The 23,318-nt window shown below is 33.3% G+C and overlaps 1 protein-coding gene across 1 annotated transcript in view; it reads right to left on the minus strand.

The window, feature by feature from the left end:
- Positions 1 to 2,838: 2,838 nt before the first annotated feature.
- The window catches only part of LOC118205298 (transmembrane inner ear expressed protein-like), a 56,564-nt gene continuing 36,084 nt past the window's right edge, over positions 2,839 to 23,318 (minus strand). The window contains exons 2-4 of the mRNA XM_085817814.1: positions 16,973 to 17,099; positions 7,523 to 7,666; positions 2,839 to 4,052 (exon numbers count right to left, since the gene is read on the minus strand). Of these exons, the coding sequence (XP_085673940.1) occupies positions 3,787 to 4,052; positions 7,523 to 7,666; positions 16,973 to 17,099 (537 nt within the window). The 3' untranslated portion in view covers positions 2,839 to 3,786. The remainder of the gene's footprint in view (positions 4,053 to 7,522; positions 7,667 to 16,972; positions 17,100 to 23,318) is intronic.

Raw genomic sequence — 23,318 nt, forward strand, 5'->3', positions numbered from 1 at the left:
TCTTTCACGTCCGATACATACATTAGTTTCAAGTTCGTCCGATGCATACATTTATTTTAGGTCCGAATTATTCTGAAACTTAATCCCATTCTTTATGTTATTTTTGATTGGTTATTTATTGTCTTGTTTATGATTTTTTAAACCATGATCAACAGATCATGTAAGGTTAGTGTAAAGTTATATATATATGACCTCTGTAAGCGTTTTCTCTGCTCATGTTATATTAAAAGGACATTTGATTCATATCTGAAAAGTGCAGAAAATTGTGATGGAATGGAAAGTGTTAAAGTGATGGTGAATCTACCCAACATTGGGGAAGTCACTTTCTGTGCGGTGTATAACCACCCTGGGAACAAGCTCAGTGCTGAAATTCTGGATAGACTTATTAACTCGGACTCCCCCACCTTTCTAGATGGCGATTTAAACGCCAAGCATCTCGACTGGGGATGCTGCAACTCGAATTATAATGGACGCATAGTGCATGATTTTGTGTGTAATTACCCTGTCTTTCTGCATGTGCCGGATGAGCCTACCTATAGGCAAAATATGCTCGACCGTCGGCCTGACATTCTGGATATTTTTATTACGACATTCAGTATTCCTATGGCTATTACGGTAACATGTGACATGTCTTCTGATCATGTACCTGTGCTTGCTTACCTTGGAGTGGAAAATGCTAAGAACCTACCGCCAATTAAGCATACTGATTGGGATCTTTATCATAATACTTTGATGACCACTGATTTGAATTGTGACTCGTTACAAAGCACTTCGGATATTGAACGTGCTATAACAGACTTTACTCAAATACACGAATTATATTAGTAACAGTTCACAGAACTTAAAAATGAATAATAAGTAATACATAAAGAAAAGCATTGCTTTATTTAACACCTTTACAATTCGTAAAAATAGTAACAATTGATTTCTTACTTTTCGTGAAAATTATAAAACGAATTACCTAAAACGTTCAAATTATACAGTTTAAATTCCTAGCATATATCATTGTATGTTAAGGAACGAAGATGCCAGCTATAAACAGAAACATTAAAATGTATTTAACATATTTTGATTATTATTAAGTCCTTTTTTTCACATCTGGAAAGAAAACAACATGACATTGTGATATTTTTTAACATAGTTATCCAATTACATAAAAAAAGATAAGCAATACTTCCGCATGAAAAGTAATCCCAGGAATCTTTCTGGAAAATCTATTTGTTGCATCTATTTGCAACACAAGCTGACATGCTTTAAAAAAAAAAAGAAAAAAATGTTGCACACGTCATTGCGATAGCAGTAACATGGCCGCCAAGCTTCACCATTTGATTTGAACCTTCCCTACTTCTATTCTAACCTCCTTGTTATTAACAAACTCTACGATTTGAAAGCGAGTAGTGGCAACACTCCTCGAAATAAGCAGATTTTTATCTCTAGCATGCGAAACTATTGCCACTCGGAAAAATGAAGGCAAAAATTAGCTTTTAAAATTAAATTAATATTTCTGATTTCAGCTTTTTTATTATTATTATTATTTTGAAGAAAGTGGATATCAACCTTTTTCAAAACCCAGAAAAGAATTGTAGAAAGTTTGGTGTCGATAGCTGTAGTAGTGTCTGAGTTAATCGCGAACAAATACAGACTTTCTTCTTTATATATACGAATATACAACTTAGCTTTAACGACCAGATTCCGAATAGCATCGCCAGAAACCCCAATGGGTTCACAGCATATGGTTCATTGGGAATGATTGGTTTCATCCTTTTATGAAATGCAAGTAAACAACTGCACATTACTCTTACGGATGAGTTATCCTCAGATCACAAACCAGTCCAGGTTATTCCTAATTTTAGTTTCTATATCACAATAGACAAATGACCAAAGGTTACTACAACCAACAGTTGAGAAAATAAAGACCGTTTACAGACTTTTGTGGGTCACGGTGTATAAGCTCAAGGAATTTTAGGTCCACTATGAAGATTGAAAATTTACGTTTAATTACGTTTACGTTAAATTTATGTTTAATGTGAAGGATGAAGCGGAAGGCGATATTGTTTTGCTTTTTACTCCGTTTCCTGCCTGAATACTTCACTAAATGCCCTTAATCTCTTAAACAAAAATAATATCTATACCGCGTGAGAAAAGAATTGTAAAAAACTTGGAAGCATTTAATTAAGGAGCCTATTTTGTTTTCTGAAGAACCGAAAGGCTAAAATTCGTTTGCATGTATTCACTAAATAAATCTTTAATTACAAAATTATAAGCAGAAAAGAAACTCGTATGCTTCTTATCCTAAATTTGGAAACTTTTTGAACTGAAAAGTAAAATTTCTGCTAAATTTTGGTATCAGAAACCAACAAACTAAGCAAAAAGGGCTGTTTTAAATTAATTACAAGCCAGTGAAGCGCTTTGCCCATATTTACTTTTTGTCTTAAATATCACTGTTTTGCAAGATAATTAGGTTTTGTGATTTTTATTGTATTAAAATTGAAAGTAATCACAATAAATTCAGAAAGGATTTAATGTTACAGCAATTTATTACAGATATTTTCCAGAAGTACACAAATATTCATGTAATTTTAGATTTGTGATAAAATGGTATGTAATTCCTTTTAGAGGTAGTAAAAAAAAAAAGATATTTCTCTTTAAATTGATCGTAAATATTTAAACGTAAGTTTTAAACTTTAATATTTTATTTCGTATCGTAAGCGTATAATAGTACATATTTTTATTTCCTATAAATTAACGTTGAGAGACAAAAAATCTTTCGGAATACAAAATTCAAACATTACCAATTAAAAACTATCTTAGTTATAATAAAATACTAAACTGAATATGTTGAAATGGTAAATTTGATTTATTTACTTTTATTACATTGTTTTCGCAATAGCATAATTTTTATGTTACAAAAATATAAAATTTTCTATATGTACACTAAATTTCTAATTCTAATTATTTTGTTTCCTGCACTTCGAAAATAAAACTTACTGACAAAATGATGAAATTTTGTAGTCACATACAGACTGGGAATTTCTTTTTCGTCTGTTTTCTTCCACGACGTTTTGTAGCACGACGTTTTCGCCTTGCGTTGTTGTCTCCGCGACATTTTCGTCCGCGATGTTATCGGCGTACACCTTTGATCTCTATTTCAACTTCTTTCCATATTTCTCACCAGAAAGCAAATTTAGCTTGTTGTTTATTTAAGCTGAGGTTTTTGGATTTTGAAGGAAAAAGATACTTTCTGACATCCGCATAGGAATTTTAGAATTCTGTCTGCTCTAGCTAAATGTAATTATTTTGGCTTTGCATTCTCTCGGAGCCAGTACTTTAAACTTACAAGCTGGTAAATTACTTAAGTCAGAGCTTATAGCTTTATCCTAATTGTGTAGTCTTAGTCTACTGAATCAATGTTTAAATTTATTTAACTGTTATTATTTTATTTGCACAGCACAAATGGTAGTTAGCTGTACATGAGCCGTGCCCTGTTTCTTTAAAAGTTTAATAAAAGGTTGTTTTAACATTCGTAAGTCTTTGTGATGCTATTTTAGACATAGCGATAATTTGTTGCTTGTCTAGTAAGATTATAGGACTAAAGCTCCAGTATCAGACCAAGTATAGCCTGATACTTTATTAAATGTGGAAAATACTTTTTGAAATACTACACTTTAATGTCACGTTTTCAAAACACACATTTTTTTCTAAAGAAAGAAACTTTCAGTTTCGAATGGAATTTGGCGAATAATTATGTTTTATGATTATAACTATTTCTAGGTACATACATTTTGGCTATAAAGAGTAGTTATCTAAATTGCTGCTTAATTGGTTAGATTCTTCGTCGCTAAATTCTGTAGGAGGTTTCTTTTTGAAAAAGCTCTTAATTTTTTCCAGTAGTGTCATTGGTTTAAGTTCACCGTCACTTTCATACCCTTCGTTTTCAGCTTCTTCTTCGTTAGAATTTTCAAGATTTTCTTTTGATGTTTCAACTTTTGTCTTTTTCTTTTTCTTCTTTTTGGAGTTTCTTTTTTCTGCAGCAGCTTTAACGACGTCAAGCGCTGTAAATCAAATACAGAATTACTCTTCACTGCAGAGGAAAAAAAGGAGACTTATTACACAAAACTAGTTGTACTAATTTTATAACTTTTGATAAATTCATGAATTTGTGATAAAAAAATTATTTACTTTTGTGAAGTTCTCAACGGATCAAAGAGAAATTTCTCTCGTCCTTTTGAATACAGCTTTTAATTTGTAACATAACCTTTAAGTTACCAGCTAGTCTTTTCTTAATTTAAAAATATACAGACCTTCACTCCAGAAATTTAAGCAAATGATGTGAGAAATAAAGCAAGGTATTATCATGCGTACACACAACTATGAGTAAATCATACATGTGCGCATTTCAGATTGATTTATGCATGCAATAGAATAGATGGATGTGATTCATACAGGAGTCAAAGCTTTTTGGTGGAGCCTCAGCTAAGGTACTGATTGTGAAAACTACTGATTGTGGGATAGATTCAGGGTACCTGAATTTGTACAAACTGTTAGGCTTTCCATAGCAGGAGGCTTGGAAAAGTAATAGTGGCGGCGCCGCTGGGATTCGAGATACTGTTTGTCCAAATATTAGTTGGATGTGTTAATCACTTACACAGCAGTCTCTATCTCAAACTGCATGTGGGTCGAATGCACGATCAAAGAGCAATTAACGGATCGAGTTTTTTTAACAAAATGAAAAGTTTTTATAACAAACGAACATTTTATCTACTAAATATTTACCAAAATTTACATAAACACTAATAATAATGACGCAAAGAAAAAATTCCAAAATTTATATTTATTTTCTGTCTGAAATCTAAAGGTTCGAATCTACAAGATATTTTAGTTGGTTATATCTGGTAATTCAAATGTGCTAACAGATGAATACTATCACAGATTATATTATATATATAATATTATAAGAGATGAATTTTCAGTCTGATATTTACTTCAAATAATTATAATATGCTGAATTAATCACTAAACCACTTGAAAAAAGTAAATACTAAAAAAAATTTTCAAAGCCAGATAAAACTTGAGAACAAAAAATCAAAACCTATTCTCATTTTGTTTATTAAATTTTTCTTTGATGCAGACAGAAGAAATACATATATTTTTATGTAAATAATTATAAACTTCTTTATTTCTTACTAAAACTTTCATCTACAAAATCTAATGGCGTTTCGATTTTGAGAAATTTTGTAGTCTTAGATAAAAATTATTTCAAACTCTCTTCATCATGAACTGCTGATGCTCATCGGTCAATCCGGTTAGACTTATTTATTTTCAATTGGAGAAAAATCTTTTAAGATATAAAAAGATTATTCTTATCGCAAAAATTCGTAACTGTGGATTTTTATCTTCTGATAAGTATGAAAAATGTTAATCAGATCTGTATCTTCAGATCTTAGAGTAAGATTTATATCACAGTGTAAATTAATTAACTCCATTTGTAGATTTTTAGGACGTTATTCATGTTCGTTTATGATGCTAATGAAAATAATATAAAACTGGATTCTAAATCATTAAAATCTTAAACAACTTTCTTCAAATTCTTGTCATAATACTTAACCTCATAATAATGCTAATTAACTTACAGGAAATGCATTCGCAGGCCGTATAGAAATGCTTCCGTGGCTGCATGTGGCTCATAAAATCACGCTCATATCTTAAATCACGTTGTTTTGGCTTGTGACAAAAAGCCATAATATTTTAATACAGATTATTGGTTATGTTAACTAGTTAAATAATTTCATCTACCAGTCTATGATGACTATACCTTGACAAACAGGTGCTATAGTCGGTGTGCATTTAAACCACGTGTATGCAAAATAGAAATTATAATTTTATAATTTTTACTAAATGTTAAATTTTGTATGTATATATATATTTTAACTTTGGGCATTCTCAATTTGAAACCCGAAGTTCGTTCTCTTATCAAGCAACCTCTTGAACAATACTGTTAGTTACTTAGGTACGTTTAAGTCCCACTGTCTATTTCAGGCCCTTTTAGTGTTTCGCTTAACAGTTTCTTAAGTTCAACTCCATTCTCTGCTCTTTAACATTAGAATGCACCAAAAGTACTCAATTTATGAAAAAAAAAAAAAAAAAGGCTGATGTTGAAAAAAGAAATGTTTTGTGATTCCACAATAGCTACAGGATTAATTGTACCTTCAGTCAGGATTTGGTAGAGGAAACAAACCACCAAAATGGGCTGCTTTGCTTCGCTTGAAATATAGCTTGAAAACATTCCAAGAAAACAGGAAGGGTAAAGCTTATTTGTAAATATTACTCATTTTGTAAAAAAAAAAAAAAAAAAAAAAATCCCTTAGCGAGGTGTGGATTGCTGCTGTTTCATCCTTAGATTAAATCTGGTAAGAGATCGTTTTTAGGATCAAGAAAAAATTATCTATTTTCCATAGAAACCTGTTATCTGGAGTTGTAAGATTAGGCTCTTCCCCTCCCCCTAAAAATGAGCAAATTAGTTGACTAAAAATAAATTATGAATAAGACTTCCCATTGAGCTTTAAAAATATTTTTAAAGCATTTATATGAAGCAGAAACATAAGATAATAATACCGCGTAACTGCAAAAAAATTTGAAATAATGTTTAATTTCTGGAGTAATAATTGGCGGTTCTATGTTCAATGAGGTGAAAACATTTGTAGTTTTCTGATGTTGTTTCCCCAATAGATAATGAATAATTTTTAATGATGATTAAACTATCCAAAGCGTTTTTTTTTCTTTATGCTTTATGAGGAAGATATATTTGACGTGAAGTTTTCTTTCTAAAGCTACCGCATATGAACTTCTTATCGAAAAATTAGGTGAGAGTGTGGTAAATTTTGAAAACAGTTTCTTCCGGCCAAGAGATTGGGTTGCAAAAGAAATAGCAACGGCGCTTTGAAAATACTGTACCTATTCTCTAAAGAAATAGGTAACTCGCATTTGTTTTCCTTCTTGATTGACAGGTGTTAATAATCTGATGGCTTTCTGAAAGATGGTGTGAATGCAGTTACAGCAGAAAAATTTTGAACAAAAAAAAATAAAGAAATAGTTTTTTTTTTTTTTTTTTTTTTTTTTTTTTCCCTCTTTTCTCTTTCGAAGAACAGATAATTTTGTTCACATTAAAGTTTGACTAATCAGAAGTAACAATACAATATAAGTGATACAATAGCGAACAGACGCTAACATAGAAATGAGCTAGGAATTTGTCGGAAGTAAAAATATCTGACCTAATAAAGGGGAGTGACTTGCTATCTGGATGATCTTCTAATGAGGTTTGACTGTATACTAATCTTGCCTATACCTGTGAATGATCCTATTTCATTTAATTGATAGGTAGCTTAAACAGGAAATTTAACAAAATGAAATTGACTGAAAATCCTGTACATTAAATGCTAGAAGATACCAGGTGAAATTTAAAAGAATTCTTGATTACTCTACGAAATTTTGAATCGAAAAATATAATGAATTTCTGAGCACTTACCCCACATGAGGTCAATTTCTTCAACTGGCACTCGATCTAAGTAAGATCGAAATAAGAGTGTAATTTGATTCCTCTTGTGATTCGCCTCGATTTCCTGTCTTGTGCGGGGAATCCGGCAACGAGTAAAACAACATGCAACGACCACTGCAAAAAGAAATTAAATGCAGTATTGTTAACCCTACTTCTCTAAAATACACAGGTTATTTTTTAAGTAAGGTTATTTTTTTATAAGTGAGAATGCGTGCATGTGCAAGCTCCTGGTATTCTTTGTGCAGAATCCGAAGTCACCTGCATTCAAATGGTCAGTCCCTTTCTGTCAGTCTCAAAAGGTCCTCCATAATATGAGACTAAAATATTTAAGAAAATGGATGCCCCGCCGATTATTAAATACGCTCAGTTATCTGCAAGGAGCAGTGGATATTCATCGCCAGATATATGCAGTGTATGATGGCAATGTAATGAGGAACAACAAAGACCTAAAAAGGGTAGGATTCCTCAAGGAAGGTCGTGAACACGTCATCGCACTGTATTTGGTCATCTGGAGTCGCTCATGATTTGGTTTCAGGCAAATTTATGCAAACAGGAGTTTTGAGAAAATGACATGGACAAATGAACGAATGAATAAGAAGTGAGAACTGCCATGAATAAATTATTATTGTCACAGGCGGCAGAATTCTGTAAGGAGAGTATATCCAAAAACCCGTTATTCGTAACAATAAATTTTTTAAATGCCAAAGAAATTTACGGAAAAATAAAGAATTATACATACAATCAGAAAAAAAATTTGGAAACTTTTCATTTGTTTTTATTGGAAAATGGACCTTATTTTAAAAACAACCATTGTACCTTTTTAGGCTGCTAATTACTAATAACAGAAATCTAGAGATTATACGGACGTTCCTCATTTCTGGTCATATGACTCTAGGTTCTACGTAGGGTCTGACGTTATTTTTCTAACAGTTAATTTTTCGTTAGAAACAGCTTTCCTTAGCTTCTTTATTTTCCTACCTACGTTTTCCTGCCAGAATTAGCTTTTAGTTTTTGTTACGACTTAAAGCTTGCTATTTTGCGGCCCTGCTTATTATGTGCCTGTTAGCTTACGCCGGTGATTTTAGCTAAGACCCAACTATGCGTTTAAACAACTCTGTGCAGCTTAGGCTGATTATTCTACTTAGCATTAGTTTAGTTTTACGTTTTCTATTTTAAGTTCAAGCCATGAGTGCTGGTTTCCTGTACGCCCAAGAGGGGCTATCTGTGAATATCTTTGAGTTAAAATAAAAGAGTATTTTAAACCGTTTTCTGAGTTGTTACTTACACAACAAGAACTTACCGAATAGTCGCTTCTGGTTCTACTATGTTCTACTATTTCAATTCTTCTACAGTCAAATAATCAATAACTTTAATTTAGTTAGAATATTACAACTCATTCACTTTTTTTCTGTTTCTAAACCTTAACCTTCTTTGAAGAAACTTAGTAAGAAATATAACGATGGATTTAATTCAGGTTGTCAGTCGTAGTCCAGGCCCACTTTGGCGCAATGAACCGTGGTTTTACTTCACGAAAAATGGATAAAAGCTCTATGCAAATGCTGCATGAAAAGGTCTCTGAAATTTAAAATAGATGCATTGTAAAAGATGTAAATGTTAACGAAACTATAAAGCCAACAATGTCTTTAGTTCTCATGGACACTGGGCCAGGGTGGGGTTGGTCTAACAGGCACGAGCAACTTGGAAAAAGGTACCCATGCCTTTTCTCAAATTATCCATTGTTCGTCAAGGTGCAACGGTTCAATGGCATAAAGGTACAAAGCTGCCGGCATCTTTTTCAAGTTGAAAGTCGTTCTTCAAGAATCAGTGGCACTCTGACATACACGCATAGCTGTGCCAGCATCCTTATGAAGTTCGGTATCATGGAGAAAGCAACATTCATCAAAGCTGCCGAGACACTCATGTGGAGGTCTTAGGGAATAACTGTCTATATGCATTGAGGTACCCGCAACTTTATAACATTTTACAAAATAATCCGGGTGGTGGGACAGGAAAATTCCTTGCTTTTATGCAATGGAGTAAAGAATTAGATCCAACAATTATGAATTTGCGATGAACTATCGACGACAGGATTAAAACGTTGAATTTAACACAGTTACCATTGGTTTAAGTTTTGATTTCTTAGAATGCCATTAAAATCTTTTTTCTCTATGAATTTATCGATTTTTCCTGCCTCAGTTCTAAAACTATGATTAATGTTTCATTGATTTTTTAACCCTTTATATAGGGTAACAAAGCATCGTCAAACACACCGACACATCAGAAAATTTTCCGAATTCCCGATCCATTTCTCCACTGGATAGAAGACAAATAGAAAGAGTTTCTTAAACCTCTGTCCCCCAAATAACTTTCCCTAAGAATTGGTTTTTCTTTCAAAATCTAGGAGGACTACTTGGGCTCCGTGGTATGATTTTACCGTTTACGATATGATCTTAGCTTGTCAATGAATTGTGCTTAAATTTAGTTTTGACTTAATATATTTATTTATTCCAGCTGTACTTGCTTCTCTGTTATTTTATACATTAATGGCTTTTTTATTTCGTAATTTCATATATTGTATTTATGTATTGGATATGGTTTTCGTATATGATGTGTGAGTTCTAATCCTGGGAGTTATTAGTCTAGTAAATGATGTATCACAGCAATATCTGTTTTTTCGCCCTATCCAAATTAACCGACCATAAAGGTCTTCAATCAAACTCTCTTCCATTTAAATGTTCTCATGCGTTATACAGGGTGTACCATAAATGTTGCGACAAACTTCTAGGGAAGGTAGGGCACATCATAATGATTAAGAACTACATAGGAACCTATATACGAATATGTCAGGGGTAATCAGGGGTAAGTGGTAGCAGAGGTAGAAGATGGGAAAAGAAGCAAGAGTGATTAATTTGAAAGATTTGTTGGACATGAATACAAATGGTGTACGACAGCTTAAATGTTACAACAGATGCTCGAAGTTTGCACCATAGGACGCCAAACATGCCTGACACCGATTGACCATTTGAATGCCGCGAATTATTTTATCTTTTTGAGCAGGTTCTTCCCGATTTGCTTGACGATGTTCCCCCAAATATGAGACGCAACATGATGGGGGCCCTCTGCTCATTTTGGACTGGATGTTTGTAGCTATTTGAACAGATCATTCCCGTATCGATGGATTGGGCGTGGTGGAGTAGTTTCCTGGCCCCACGCTCACCAGATTTATTGAGCTTTGATTTATTTTTGTGGGAAGCCATAAAAAATATCGTGTGTCACGATCCTGTTGTGCCAGAAATGGATATCGTGGCAAACCTCTGCGTAGCTGCTACAGTCAAAGAAACTCTCGGTATGTTTGAACATGTCCGGCAATAACTGGTCCATCGGTGTCAGGCATGTTTGGCGTCTGATGCTGCAAACTTCGAGCATCTGTTGTAACATTCAAGCTGTCGTACACCATTTGTATTCATGTCCAATAAATGTTTGAAATTAATCTCTCTTGTTTCTTTTCCAATCTTCTACCTCTGCTACCACTTACCCCTGACATTTCCGGACATGGGTTTCAATGCAGTTCTTAACTTTAGGATGTGCCCTACCTGCCTTAGAAGTTTGTCGCAACATTTACGACAAACTGTATTCTATGAACCTGTAGATTGTATTCCTGTAGATTGTATTCTTTGAACAAAGCTTTTAAAATGGTACAAGCACAGTGGTTCATGTGAAGCATCAAAGGCTGTAGGCACGTTCATAAGAGAGTTGCAAATAGTTGGAAACTGTTATGAAGAGTCGTTTTGAACTTCTTGACTAGTAGTTATAAAGTAAATCATAACTGTCACGGATTATTTCAACAGATGACAACCTTATCCTGTTCATTACCACAAAGCTTTGAACGTAACTAATGTTCTGACACAAAACTGGAATTCTTGATTTCAAGGATCTTTTCTTGTCTATTAAAACAAAAGAATATACTTCACTTCTGGAGTTCTCAAAGGACTATGAGCCCTAAAGATTTATCAAAAAGTTCTCAATGACTGAACACATTTCTCGGTGTAACTCAAAAGTACCTTATGTATACAGTCAGACGGCAGGGTAGATAGATTTAATCTTACCATCTTTAATCATCTATTCGGTATTTATGTCTATTATTATTATGCTTTGATGTAGTGTAAAAAACTTGTAGATATGTATTTTCCGTAAACAAACAGTTCTTATGCATCGGAATACTAGATACAGTAATTTAGATAGATGTAACTAATTCAGTGGCTTTTTGAAAGCACTGAAATCTTCCATATCTATTAATATCTAACAGTGAAACGTATACAGTTTTCTACTTTGCTTTCATTTGAATTATCGTTTATAACAAAAAGAATAGATTGATAGCATTAAGTGGCTGCACTTGAAACTTAATGCATTACATCACGGCTAATTTTTTCAGAGCATTAAGTTCCGCGCACACTTTCGAGAGTTTCATATCTCGGTGATTCTTAGTCACACCGCGTGTTCAGTATCAAAACGTTAAAAACTTGTCACTATTTTCGAAGATTACGTCGAGGGTATCTCCGATGAGAGAAACGCCATATGGTGTTAATGCTTATTAATTACAGCACTTTTGGAAGTTAGCATAACAACAACAGTATCAATTCTGTGCATTGGCGTGTGCGCATGTCTGTGCATTCATGGATCATATAGAAAATATACTGAAAACACATAAAAGTATATGAACCGAAATATTACAATTATTTAATGGACATTTTAGTCAAATATTTGTACAGCACTCGCCGCTTATTTACATCTATTCCATTCTAAGCATATTTGAGTTGATTAAACGGCTGAGGTTAATAAATGGCGATTTCATATTGCAAGTTAAGGTATCAACTTTGAACCTATTTAGTAAGATAATAATTAATGTTAATCTAATAATTCAAACCTAAAGTATTACATACTAAATATTAATGTTAAAATTAAACTATTCGCGAAACTTGGAAATTTATTCTTTATTTATTTTTTATAAGAAAATCTTATAATTACATACCTGATGAAATTTTAAACTTTCACAAAGAACTTGGATTGATCAACTGTATTTTCAAGTTTGTAAAACTGTTGGCAGCTTTCTTGATCTTCTTTTTTTTCAAATTCAAGAACTCTTCTTAGACTTTGCAATGCTTTTCGCAGTTCAGTTGAGGTTGGCATGTACTTACTTTCTTCGATATCACTCTGATTGTCAGTTTCACTTACTGCAGCACTGTTAACACTTTCTATAATATCGTAGTTAATGTTTTAACATGCTGTCTCAATATTATCATCAGTTGCAAGATATTCTAAAAACGAATCTGTGCAATTTCCCTCACTGATATCCAAATATTAGAAATAGTTTACAATTCCTCTGTGGCTTCTTCTAAATAAAAATCACATTTTATAAATCAATTTATGTTTTTTGAAAGACTGCTTTCTGTGCCTTAACTATAATATGCATAGCCTCTAGCAAAGATATTGGCTTAGTTATTTTCTTTGAAATGCTTACATCTACACAAGATTCAGTTTTGTTTATTTTCTTTTGAACGACTCCTTTTATGTAATTAGATTGGAAAGCTTTTATAATACATTATTATAAAAGTCATTAGATAAAGCTTTCCAATTAGATTGTAAAGCTTTATCTAATGACTGAATGATAGAAGCCATTTTTGTAGGAAGAAACACTAATTTAATGTTTTTAAGAGCGGTATTAAAAGGGTGTACAGCACAGTTATCTAACAGTAAAGCTATTTTTTCGTTTTTCGGTTCTTTGTCCCATTTCAAAAGGAAATCAATAAAAATACTGCTTGTCATCCATGTTTCTCACTGTCATCCATCATGTTTCCGATGAACAATATTATTTCCTCTTTCCATCTTGTGAGCCAGCCATTAGTTGGCACAAAATTTTCTCCTAGTATTTTAATGAATTCTATGCTTTTATGATCAAGAGAGCTCTAGAAACTTTAACATGGTTTAGCCCCATAGCTCGAAACCATTCTATAAGAGCAGTTTTAGTGTCTCTCGATTTTCCATCCCTTCTGCGCTTCCTTGAGACATTTACATTGTTTACTGGTTCCTTATCAATTTTATTTCTTTGTTTAAGTAAATTGCACAATGCTGTTTGGTAAATCCCCATTTTAAAAGCTTCTCTTCGGCTGCATTAATCAAACGTATCATAATCTTTCAGCAATTTATCCTTTTCTTTCAGGCTTAAATCATTTCGTTTAGGAATTTTCCACGTGCTACAAGTCATACGTACAGCAGATAAAAAGTGTTTTCCACAGCGATTTGTTTAAGTCCAAAATTCCTGTTTCTTGCCAGTAGGAAGATTGAACATTTGCCTGTCAAGTCAACATGCTGACTTCATGGTTATTATAAGTGCAATCAATGCTTTCTTTTATTTTTTCTACCGCCTACAGTGGCCACTCTTCTTTTCTAATCATAGACTGATAATGTACGATAATGCAAATAAGAATTTCATAACGGTTTCTGAGATTACCCTGCAAACTTAAAGTGTGTGTGCATATCTATCCTCTACCATTTGGTGTTCGAAAAAGAGAACCAGCGTTCATTTAAGCACCACCTATTCTTTAATCCTGAGGAATACTCATTATTTTTTCCAATGCCTCTAGTGGACTGCTTTTATTAATCATAAGGTTATAATACGGTTGTAATACGGTTGTAACGATTAATTCAAATAAACATCGACTCGGTGGATCTATATGGTAAAATAAAGTAAAAGGTACTCATTAAATAAATGAACAAGGTTAAAATTCATAGCATTTAATGAAGAATTTACAAATTAGGAATGAAATCTAAGCCAGAAATACCCCAGAGATGCATGCAAATAAAGCACAACTTGGTTTGCATAAGCAAGCGAAGATGTTACCTATGACTGGATATAAAAGTGGATTACTGCAAGTAAAAATTCTAATAATCCCCTTTCAGTGATTTAGCATGATCGATTAATATAACAGTTACACATTGGTAATATTGTAACAATCGTTAATTATGCTTTAAAGTTTTCAGCAACTCTTGTTCGCAGTGACTTTTCTAAGCAGAATATCATGGCCGTGAAATATACTATGGAGTGACGAAGGGAGTTTCTGACTGAATATCACCGTCAACATTCAGAATATCTCTGCTGTGAAAAATCCACGTTATTTCCAGAAAGCGCCTTTGAATTGGCTTAAAGTATCAGTCTGATATACGTTTGCATCTACATTTATCTTCAAGCCTTTCTTCTTGGAGTAAATCTCGGAAAATACAATGCCTTTTTAACATGTTCTGTGATAACAATTATATGCCACAGACATTTGTTTTACCGAAATTCCAGCAAAGACAACTAACGGCATCTAACAGTTTTTTTCCAAGGCGATATATTGTGCATAATGGACGTTGTGTACTCTTGTTTGTGCATATCGAAAGCCTATCATTAAACGTTCGTTTCATATTGCCTGTCTACCATGTTCGCAAGATCTCAATTCTAGTGATCTTGGGCTGTGGAGCCACTTGAAAACATTGTTTAGTTTTTGCATGCACACTCTGTCGAAAACCTATCATTAAACGTTCGTTTCTTATTGTCTGCCTACCATGTTCGCAAGATCTCAATTCCGGTGATCTATGACATTTCGGCTGTGGAGCCACTTGAAAACATTGTTTAGTTTTTGCATGTTTTGTCTTGTCTGACTAGCACGCTGGCAAAACCTAGATCCTAATAATCTCAAAATTGTTGAAATTTTGGCAGAATTAAATGACCGTATCTCATTGCACGTGAGAAGCATCGCAGAAAACCACTTGTGATCGGCTGTTCAACGCCTACAGTTTTTGCAAGTTGGCTCTAGTGTAGAATTGAGTGCCCCTCCGATTAGGGACAACTTTTTTAAAATTTTGGCAATGAAACCTCACTTCTGGTTACCATGATAGGTTTAACTTTGTTTTAGCTTCCTGATTTTATTTAACTGAAAATAGATTGATGTGCACATGGACAAATTTAAGGCAGTGCACATGGACAAATTTAAGGCAGTGCGCAGTGCCTAGTTTGTGCAATTCTAGGATGTTTTTTTAAGTGAAAACAAATTGATGTGTACATAGACACAGAGTTTGTGCAATTCTTTGACTTCTTAATTTTGGTTTTATGTAGCGGTCATTTTGAAATTGTGCCTTTTTGACGCCGATCTTGGCGTCAAAAAAGAATCGCCAAAAAACAAGGGGCACCCTGTTGTAAACTTTTACCTGCAAATTCAGCATCGAGTTCTCATTGAGAAAACTGCTCATATCGTCCTGTATAGTACATAACATGTATAGTACATACTTGCGCGAATCACACTGAACTCCCTTTACTTATGCAAATCAGATTTTGTTTTCTTTGTTTGCAGCTGCCAAAGTGATACTTCTCTGATTTCGCAATGCTTCCAAGTTCTATAATAATTATTTAAAATGTATGCTGTGATTTTTTCTATTTATTTAACAGACGTCTTTTCCTTTATTTTGTCATGCAGAGCCACCTAGTGGACAATTTTGTGCTGGTTTTTTTACTTCCTAAGTGCGAAGTAAAAGAAATATTGTAATCGCGAAAAATTTCGTTTCTCAGATTTCAACGGAAATATCCATTTTTATCCTCTACGAATCCATTTTGACTATTTTTTGCGTGCTGTATGAACGCGTTGGATAAAGTATTCTTTATTGTAAAATGGATTTAAAAGGAGATTTTTCATGACGTCTGCATGTAGGTGTGTATGTATATCGCTTATCTTATTAACGATTAGCAGTACAGCGTTGAAGTTTCGCATATGGAACCTTTTCTATAATATTTAGCCTTGCACTTATCTTTTCAATTTCAGTTGGTAGTACCAGACTAGTATATACATATATCACCCTTTTAACTGCCTTTAATTTTCTCAATCTTTGATCATAGTCATATACTTCCAGTTACAAAAATGTTTAAATGACGAAAATATTAATGTTTTGGCAATGTCAAATATTTTTTAAAAATTAATTTTGGATAAATAACGACATTCGCCTTTTAATACGGTCTCCTGTTCAATATTCTCATATTTGGGAAAGTTTCATGCTGGTTATGAAAAAAGAAAAAGACGAGAAATTTTACTTCCAAAAAATTGACCGGGATTTTTAAGTTCAAAATTCGTAGTTTTTCGTGTAATTTTCAACTTTCCTTGAGGGTAATTAAATTAGAATAATTTGAGGAAATAAGTTTAAATGAACTGCACCAAACATATATGTAATTTAATAGCCCATACAAGGAAGTCATATGGTGTTCGCCTAAGATATTTTTAAATATCTCTTTCCATTCAACAGCATAAATTTTGGTGACAATCCATTTACCATTAGACATACAGAATATTTTTGACCAGGTTAACTTTAAATACAACATATACTATATAAACTTACCTAGGGTAGTAATACCAGCTACAATTAGGAAAAGTATCTGCCATACTCTGAAACCGGCAATAACTTCATTTTCTAACCAGTCAGGTTCGGCTATCGCTGGAGCAGTGTCAACACCGTCGCCGCACTCCTAAAAGTAGGAAATAAGCAGAACTATTTCGCAGTTGAAATATAAGAATATTGCAACAGCAATTAATTTTTATTGACATCTGTAGAAAATACATAAATGTTAATGCCTAGTCATGTTTGTTAAATGGATTACACGCGAGGATTATCTATGCCTGATTATGGTATCAGATTCAAAAGTATTAGGTGCTATACTTATAATCAGATGGAATTCGAAAAACATTTGGTATTCATAACGTAAAAGCAATTAAATAACAAAATAAAAATTGAACAAGCATGAAAGTACATTAACGTTAAAGTGCATTAAATATTTATAAAAGTTTCATATGCAATAAAAGTCGATTACTTACTTTTTAACAGTGATGTTGCCAATGCAATAAGACATTTATTGGTTATTTTTTTATGAAAACTTATTCATTATGCTCAACTGATACATTACAAACAATAATGCTATTATTCTTTTCAGAATGATTGTTTGAATGACGCACAGTTTTTCCGAATCTCTTTTCCCATAAACGAATTATAGTTTCTTGATTTAAATCATAAATAGTAGCATAGCTGCTTTACCTTCAGTACACGGGTTCCCGATCTCGGATGCGAGGACGGGATCTCAAAAGGAGCGACAAACTGCGTTTCAACGATCGAAAGCATTCCATCTCATATTCGAAACTGGAAATACAGGAGACGCCATTTAATGTGATCGCGGTTAATCTTATCATTTCGATATTGTTCTCGAAATTCGTAAGTTCCGCCGCTTTGCATACAGTAGCCTCTTTGTATGTTTAAACTGAAGTAAATAAGGTCAAAATAGATTATAAAATTTACCAAGTGACAGACAAGTGTAGCCAAGTAAGAGTTTAAAATCACCGAACAGCTTGGTTTCGATTTTAATCAATCGCTTAAAATTAAGCGAAAAAAGCAACCTAAAACCCTTATCATATCTAGCGTCGCACTCGGCTATGCGGAACATGTCCGATGAACGAGATACTAGTTACATTGGTTTAAACGGGAGGTTTCTGAGAAATGTTTTGTCTAGCTGAGGAAGCGATGTCCCGACTACGAGGATCATTTTAAAACTTTCCCGAAAATGTTTCTTTGCAGATGTGTTCCACGTAGAGATCAACCAATCAGACGAAAGTTAACTTCTGAAGGATCACGGGTAATTTTCAATATGGCGATGGCTTTAATTGTGAGATCCTGAACAGTGGAAATAGAAGCCGATTTAATTGAAGAAATGCGGAAAAAGCTGTATATATATATTGCTGTTTTGTTGTAGTATAACTGTTTACGTTATTTTTAAAATATTTCTATATTCATTAAATTTATAATCGTAGAAATTTCAAAGTATACAGTATTTTATGACGTGCTTGGACTTTTGATGATTTGTTTACAAATTATTCGTAGCCAAACGTTCGCCAAATTTGTCGTATTTCGTGCTGATCGTGTGAAAAGAAATGTTATTGTTATATAATAGAATTTTTTATCAAGTTTTTAAGGTGAATAATTTTTAAAATCTGTTTGTATATGCGCGACTTCACTTTTTTGTTTATTACTTTTACTACTTTTAAATTGAAATTGCATAATCACAGACATACTGTAAACAACATATAAGGAGCGTAAAAAAAAAAAAAAAAAGAAAACATAACATACGTTATAATGAGAATACACATTAAATTTGCATTATTTTCATGTTATTAATGAAATATCTTTTAGATTATAGATACATTAACTATAATATTATTATGAATAATACATATTGAAACACTGGAAATTTATAGATTTATTATTATGAATGATGAAAAACATTTATATATAAATTCATTAATATAAATGTTATTCATTACATTAATACCAATAAATATACATGAATAACTTCTCCATCGCATCTGTCTCTATGTGTATGTAAATATATGACTTATTAGATGCGTATATATATATAGTATATGTATATATGAATATAAAAAGGAACATTGCCAAAACGTTTATTTGAAGTTACTTCTAATTCATACAACGATCAGATAATTAGCAGTAATTGTAGTCATCAGTTCTTTGCACATTATCCTGGATATGGAATACACAGTTGAAAAATAATTGAAGTGCATTTTGTGCATTAGGCTAGTCATTAAAATTCACTCATTTACACACAACCTTTGCATTTGTAATTTGCTTGGGAATTTAAGCAAAAAAACTGAGTAGCCTTTACGAAATATTCAACATTTCGGGGATAAAATAAATATTTTTGACTCATCACAAAACATACATCAGTAAATGATATTATATTGTGTGCATAAAAGTTATTAAATAAATATATGGATGCAAAAGTATTGTTTACAATAATAGAATCAGAAATAATGACAAATCACTGATTCTAAGATGCAAAAGTATTTACAAAAATATATACAACACATCATTACACGAATCGAAGTCAAAAACCATTATATTTAAAAGTAACAATTAATGTAATAAACACATGTCCTTTTTCCAAGGTAGCGAGCCAACAGTGTTAAAATAATTACAAAATATATTTTGTATATACACAGAATTTGAAAGCAAACGTCTCTTTCGCCAATCTGAGCGATAACTCTTTCCTGTTGGCTTTCAAGTCTGTTTACCAAGTGAAGATGGTAACCCCATTACGTAGGTTTGGGTTCTGAGGAATGTTTCTTTCGACGGCGTGTTCCTGCTACGAATAGCATGTGTAATAGGGGTTTCAATTTGGTATAGTTTTTTTTTTTTTTTTTTTTTTTTTTTTTTTTTTTTTTTTTAATAATTCTATTTATTTTGGGAGCGGTCAGACACAGGTCTCCTTCTTCAGAAATTTTTTTTTTTTTTTGGCAGTATCTTTTGCCTTCTTTCTTTGTTTCTGAAAAACAAAACATGTAAACAGCTGCTTTCAAACGCCTGCGACAAAGCTCAGAAAATGGTAAATGGCCACAAGAAGAAAAAGTTTAAAAGCAATAGAATAAGAGTTCCTTAGAATCTTCAGCTAGCCAGTAAAACAACGCTATATGAAAAGAAATGGCAGGCCAACGGAAGGCCCCGAAAATTTAAAATTATTCAAATATAAAAAGTCATGCTTCTTGCCGAAACCCGAGTTCAGTTTTTTTCTTCTAGTCCTGCGTTAAAGGAAGAAAATCACCACCTTGGTGATACGGAAAATTTTGATTTTTGCCATTCCGACAATAAATAACCGCCCCCGACATGTGAAGGATTAATCCAGTGTCCTTGGTTATATCGTAAAGAAACTACGGAATAAGTAGGAAATTTATTTTGAGTAAAGTTAAATTAATTATGATTGTTTAACAGAGAGTGAAAGTCTATTTAATCTTGCGAATGAAACGAAATAGTACGCAAGAATCAAAAATAAATGAATCAACAGAAGGAAATGATTGAGGAGATGTCATTAAAATTCAAAGCAATTGCATCTGATGAACCAAAGAATAAATGTGAAATTCTCCAGACCCTAAGTTCAATCTCATTAGGCTCAGTTATCACCGCTTAAGAAAGAAACAGGAAAAATCTTCTGAAAAACTTTGAAGAAATGGAGCAGCGAATTAAAGGCTTGGAAAAAGGAAACCAAAATCTTGAAGATGAAATGGAGGAAATGGTATTAAAACTGGAAGACTCTTGCAGATATTCTATTGCAGATAATTGTTCTAGTGAACTTTTTAATATTGTAGTAGAATTAGGAGAAGTTAAGAAACAAAATTCATATTTAAAAAGAAGAAATAAATTGCTCAAAAGTGTGTTACAGAAATAAATTATAAAAAAATCTGAAAGCTTTCAGATTTTACGTTATGCCCAAAGGGGCGTTTCTTCAACCTTATGTGTGCTACCTTTATTTATTAAATATCATGTTCTCCGCATTTAAAACATAAAATTCAATTCAACAGCAATATCGCATGAGCATATATTTAGAATTTCCGATGCACAGTCTCGCGCGCTGGACATAAACAGTTAAACGCAGTTAAGTGAATCATCCCGATTCAGTGAAGTCTGATGAGAATCAGCCTTATTCTGTGCGGTTTGCAGTTTTTTAATGAATCTTCTCGATTCGATGAAGTTTGAAGAGTTACCTTGATTCTATACAGTTTTGAGTGAATCATCCCGATTCAGTGAAGTTTTGGAGAATTATTCTGATTCTGTGCAGTTAAATAAATCATTCAGATTAGTGAAATTTTCATGGAATCACCCTGATTCTATGTAGTTTTAAATGAATCATCTTGATTCAGAGAAATTTTCAAGAATTATCAAAATTCCAAGCCGTTTAAATAGAATCTTCGCGATTCTGTGCAGTTTGGCAGAAGGTTAAGAACAATGAATGATGTTACCCACGACTTCGGAGAGCTGATCAACAACGATAGCTTCGTGGCTGAAATAACTCTATATCTCAAACAATATACCAGCTTAAAAGACGATGAGACTGGATGTGCTGCAGCACATCTCCAGAAATGAGGCAGACCGAAGAAATGTATTGCTGGCTCTTCGCCGAAATTTCATTCGAGCTAGAGGGGGTGGGGTCTGTAACCCAGTGGCTTTCAAGCGCGTGCTAACGTCAAGACAGAATTCAGAAAATGGTAAATGGTAACAGTAAGAAAACGTCTGAAAGAAAAAAAAATAGAATAACAGTTATGTACAATTTTCAGCTATCCGGTAAAACAACGCTAGAAATATATGAAAATACCTTCTAAGTTTTCTTTTTTTTTCCCGTGTATGTTTCAATTTTACATTGGCGTTTTCTCTTTCTATAAGGGATAACCTCCAAGTATTAAGATTAGGAGTACAGCATTAGTTAAATAACCTGCAGAACGCTTACGAGTGGTTCATAAACGAGTTTTGGTATTAAAGACGTTTGTCATAAACCAATTTTTGACTTTTCGTAATTAAATTGCTCTGAAAGTAGCTATTTATGTGTTTTTGTTATATTTATATTAAATTAGTTAAATTACGTTTCAATTTGGAGAGGCATTTTTTTCTCATCATTTAATGTTATCATTCGTTTAATTTTATTTAAATAGTCGTGGATAAAGGTAATCACATTAAGCAGCTCCTATTGTATATGCAAGTACTAAACAAACTGATACGTGTTCGTTTATTAGGTATACAAATTCTTCACAATTTAATTAATATACGCTGAAGAGCCAAAACATTATGACCACCAATTCGAGCCTTGTGACATGGGGTATTGCCCTGGGTGGAAGATTCCATTTTCAGTTGGAAAGACAGACGTCATGTAAGGGTGCATCTGATCCGCAGTTATGTTCAGATAGTCCGCAAGATTCATGGTTTGTTCTGCAACAACTAAGAGTTCCAGAAGTACCCTGACACGACCATCAAGGTGATGAATGAGAAATCGTGATTCATCGAACCAGGTAAATGTCTTCCTCTTATTCATGGTCCAATCTCGGTGTTCCTGGCCTATTGTATGAGCAGTTGACAATCTGCTTCGCAGTCACACATCCAACAGTTTTCGCTGAACTGTGTGTTCCGAAGCATTTGCACTTGGACCTGCATTGTATTGGGCTGTCTGCTCAGCCACTGTCTGGCACCGATTTTGCTGTACCATGCGGAGCACTCTCCGACGTCCTTTTCCTTTGGTGACTCGTGAATGTCCAGCATCTTGGCTTCTACTGCTGGCTTCCCCGTCATTTATCTACTTTCATAAATACCAACAATGGCAGTTCGTCAACAACCTATCATCGTACAGTTTCGAAAATGCTCGTTCCGTGTCTTCGGTGCATTACAATCTGCCCTCTATAAAATTCGCTTAGATCAGCAGCCTTTCCCATCACTCGTAAAAGTAAATGCAAGAATGATTCCTCACCTTCTCCAGCAGCAGTTAAATACCATTCCCACTTAATCACGTGCTCTCCACGTCATCCAGACGAGTTCATTGAAAAGTTCGGGGATGTTATAATGTTTTGGCTCGTCAATGCATATGAAATAAGTAATGTATAAGAATAGGCAAACATTAAGTATAAGCAATAAAATAAATGCAAAATGCAAGCGTAAAAAGAAAAGCCTTCAAAATTATACTTATAACGAAATAGATAAAATACACGTACAAACATAAACAGACACAAACACATACACTAAAAAAAGGGGGGGAAAGGAGAGAAAACTCTATAAAAGTTTAGATTTTTGCGGTTGCCCAAAAGGGCGGTTTTAAAGTTTAGTATGGTTAATCAGTAGAGATCATCAAAAGTGTTGCGAGCTATGGGAT

This window comes from Stegodyphus dumicola, chromosome 1, assembly GCF_044657685.1.
Source record: "Stegodyphus dumicola isolate Sdum_Otavi_A_Nest chromosome 1, ASM4465768v1".
Lineage (NCBI taxonomy): Eukaryota > Metazoa > Arthropoda > Arachnida > Araneae > Eresidae > Stegodyphus > Stegodyphus dumicola.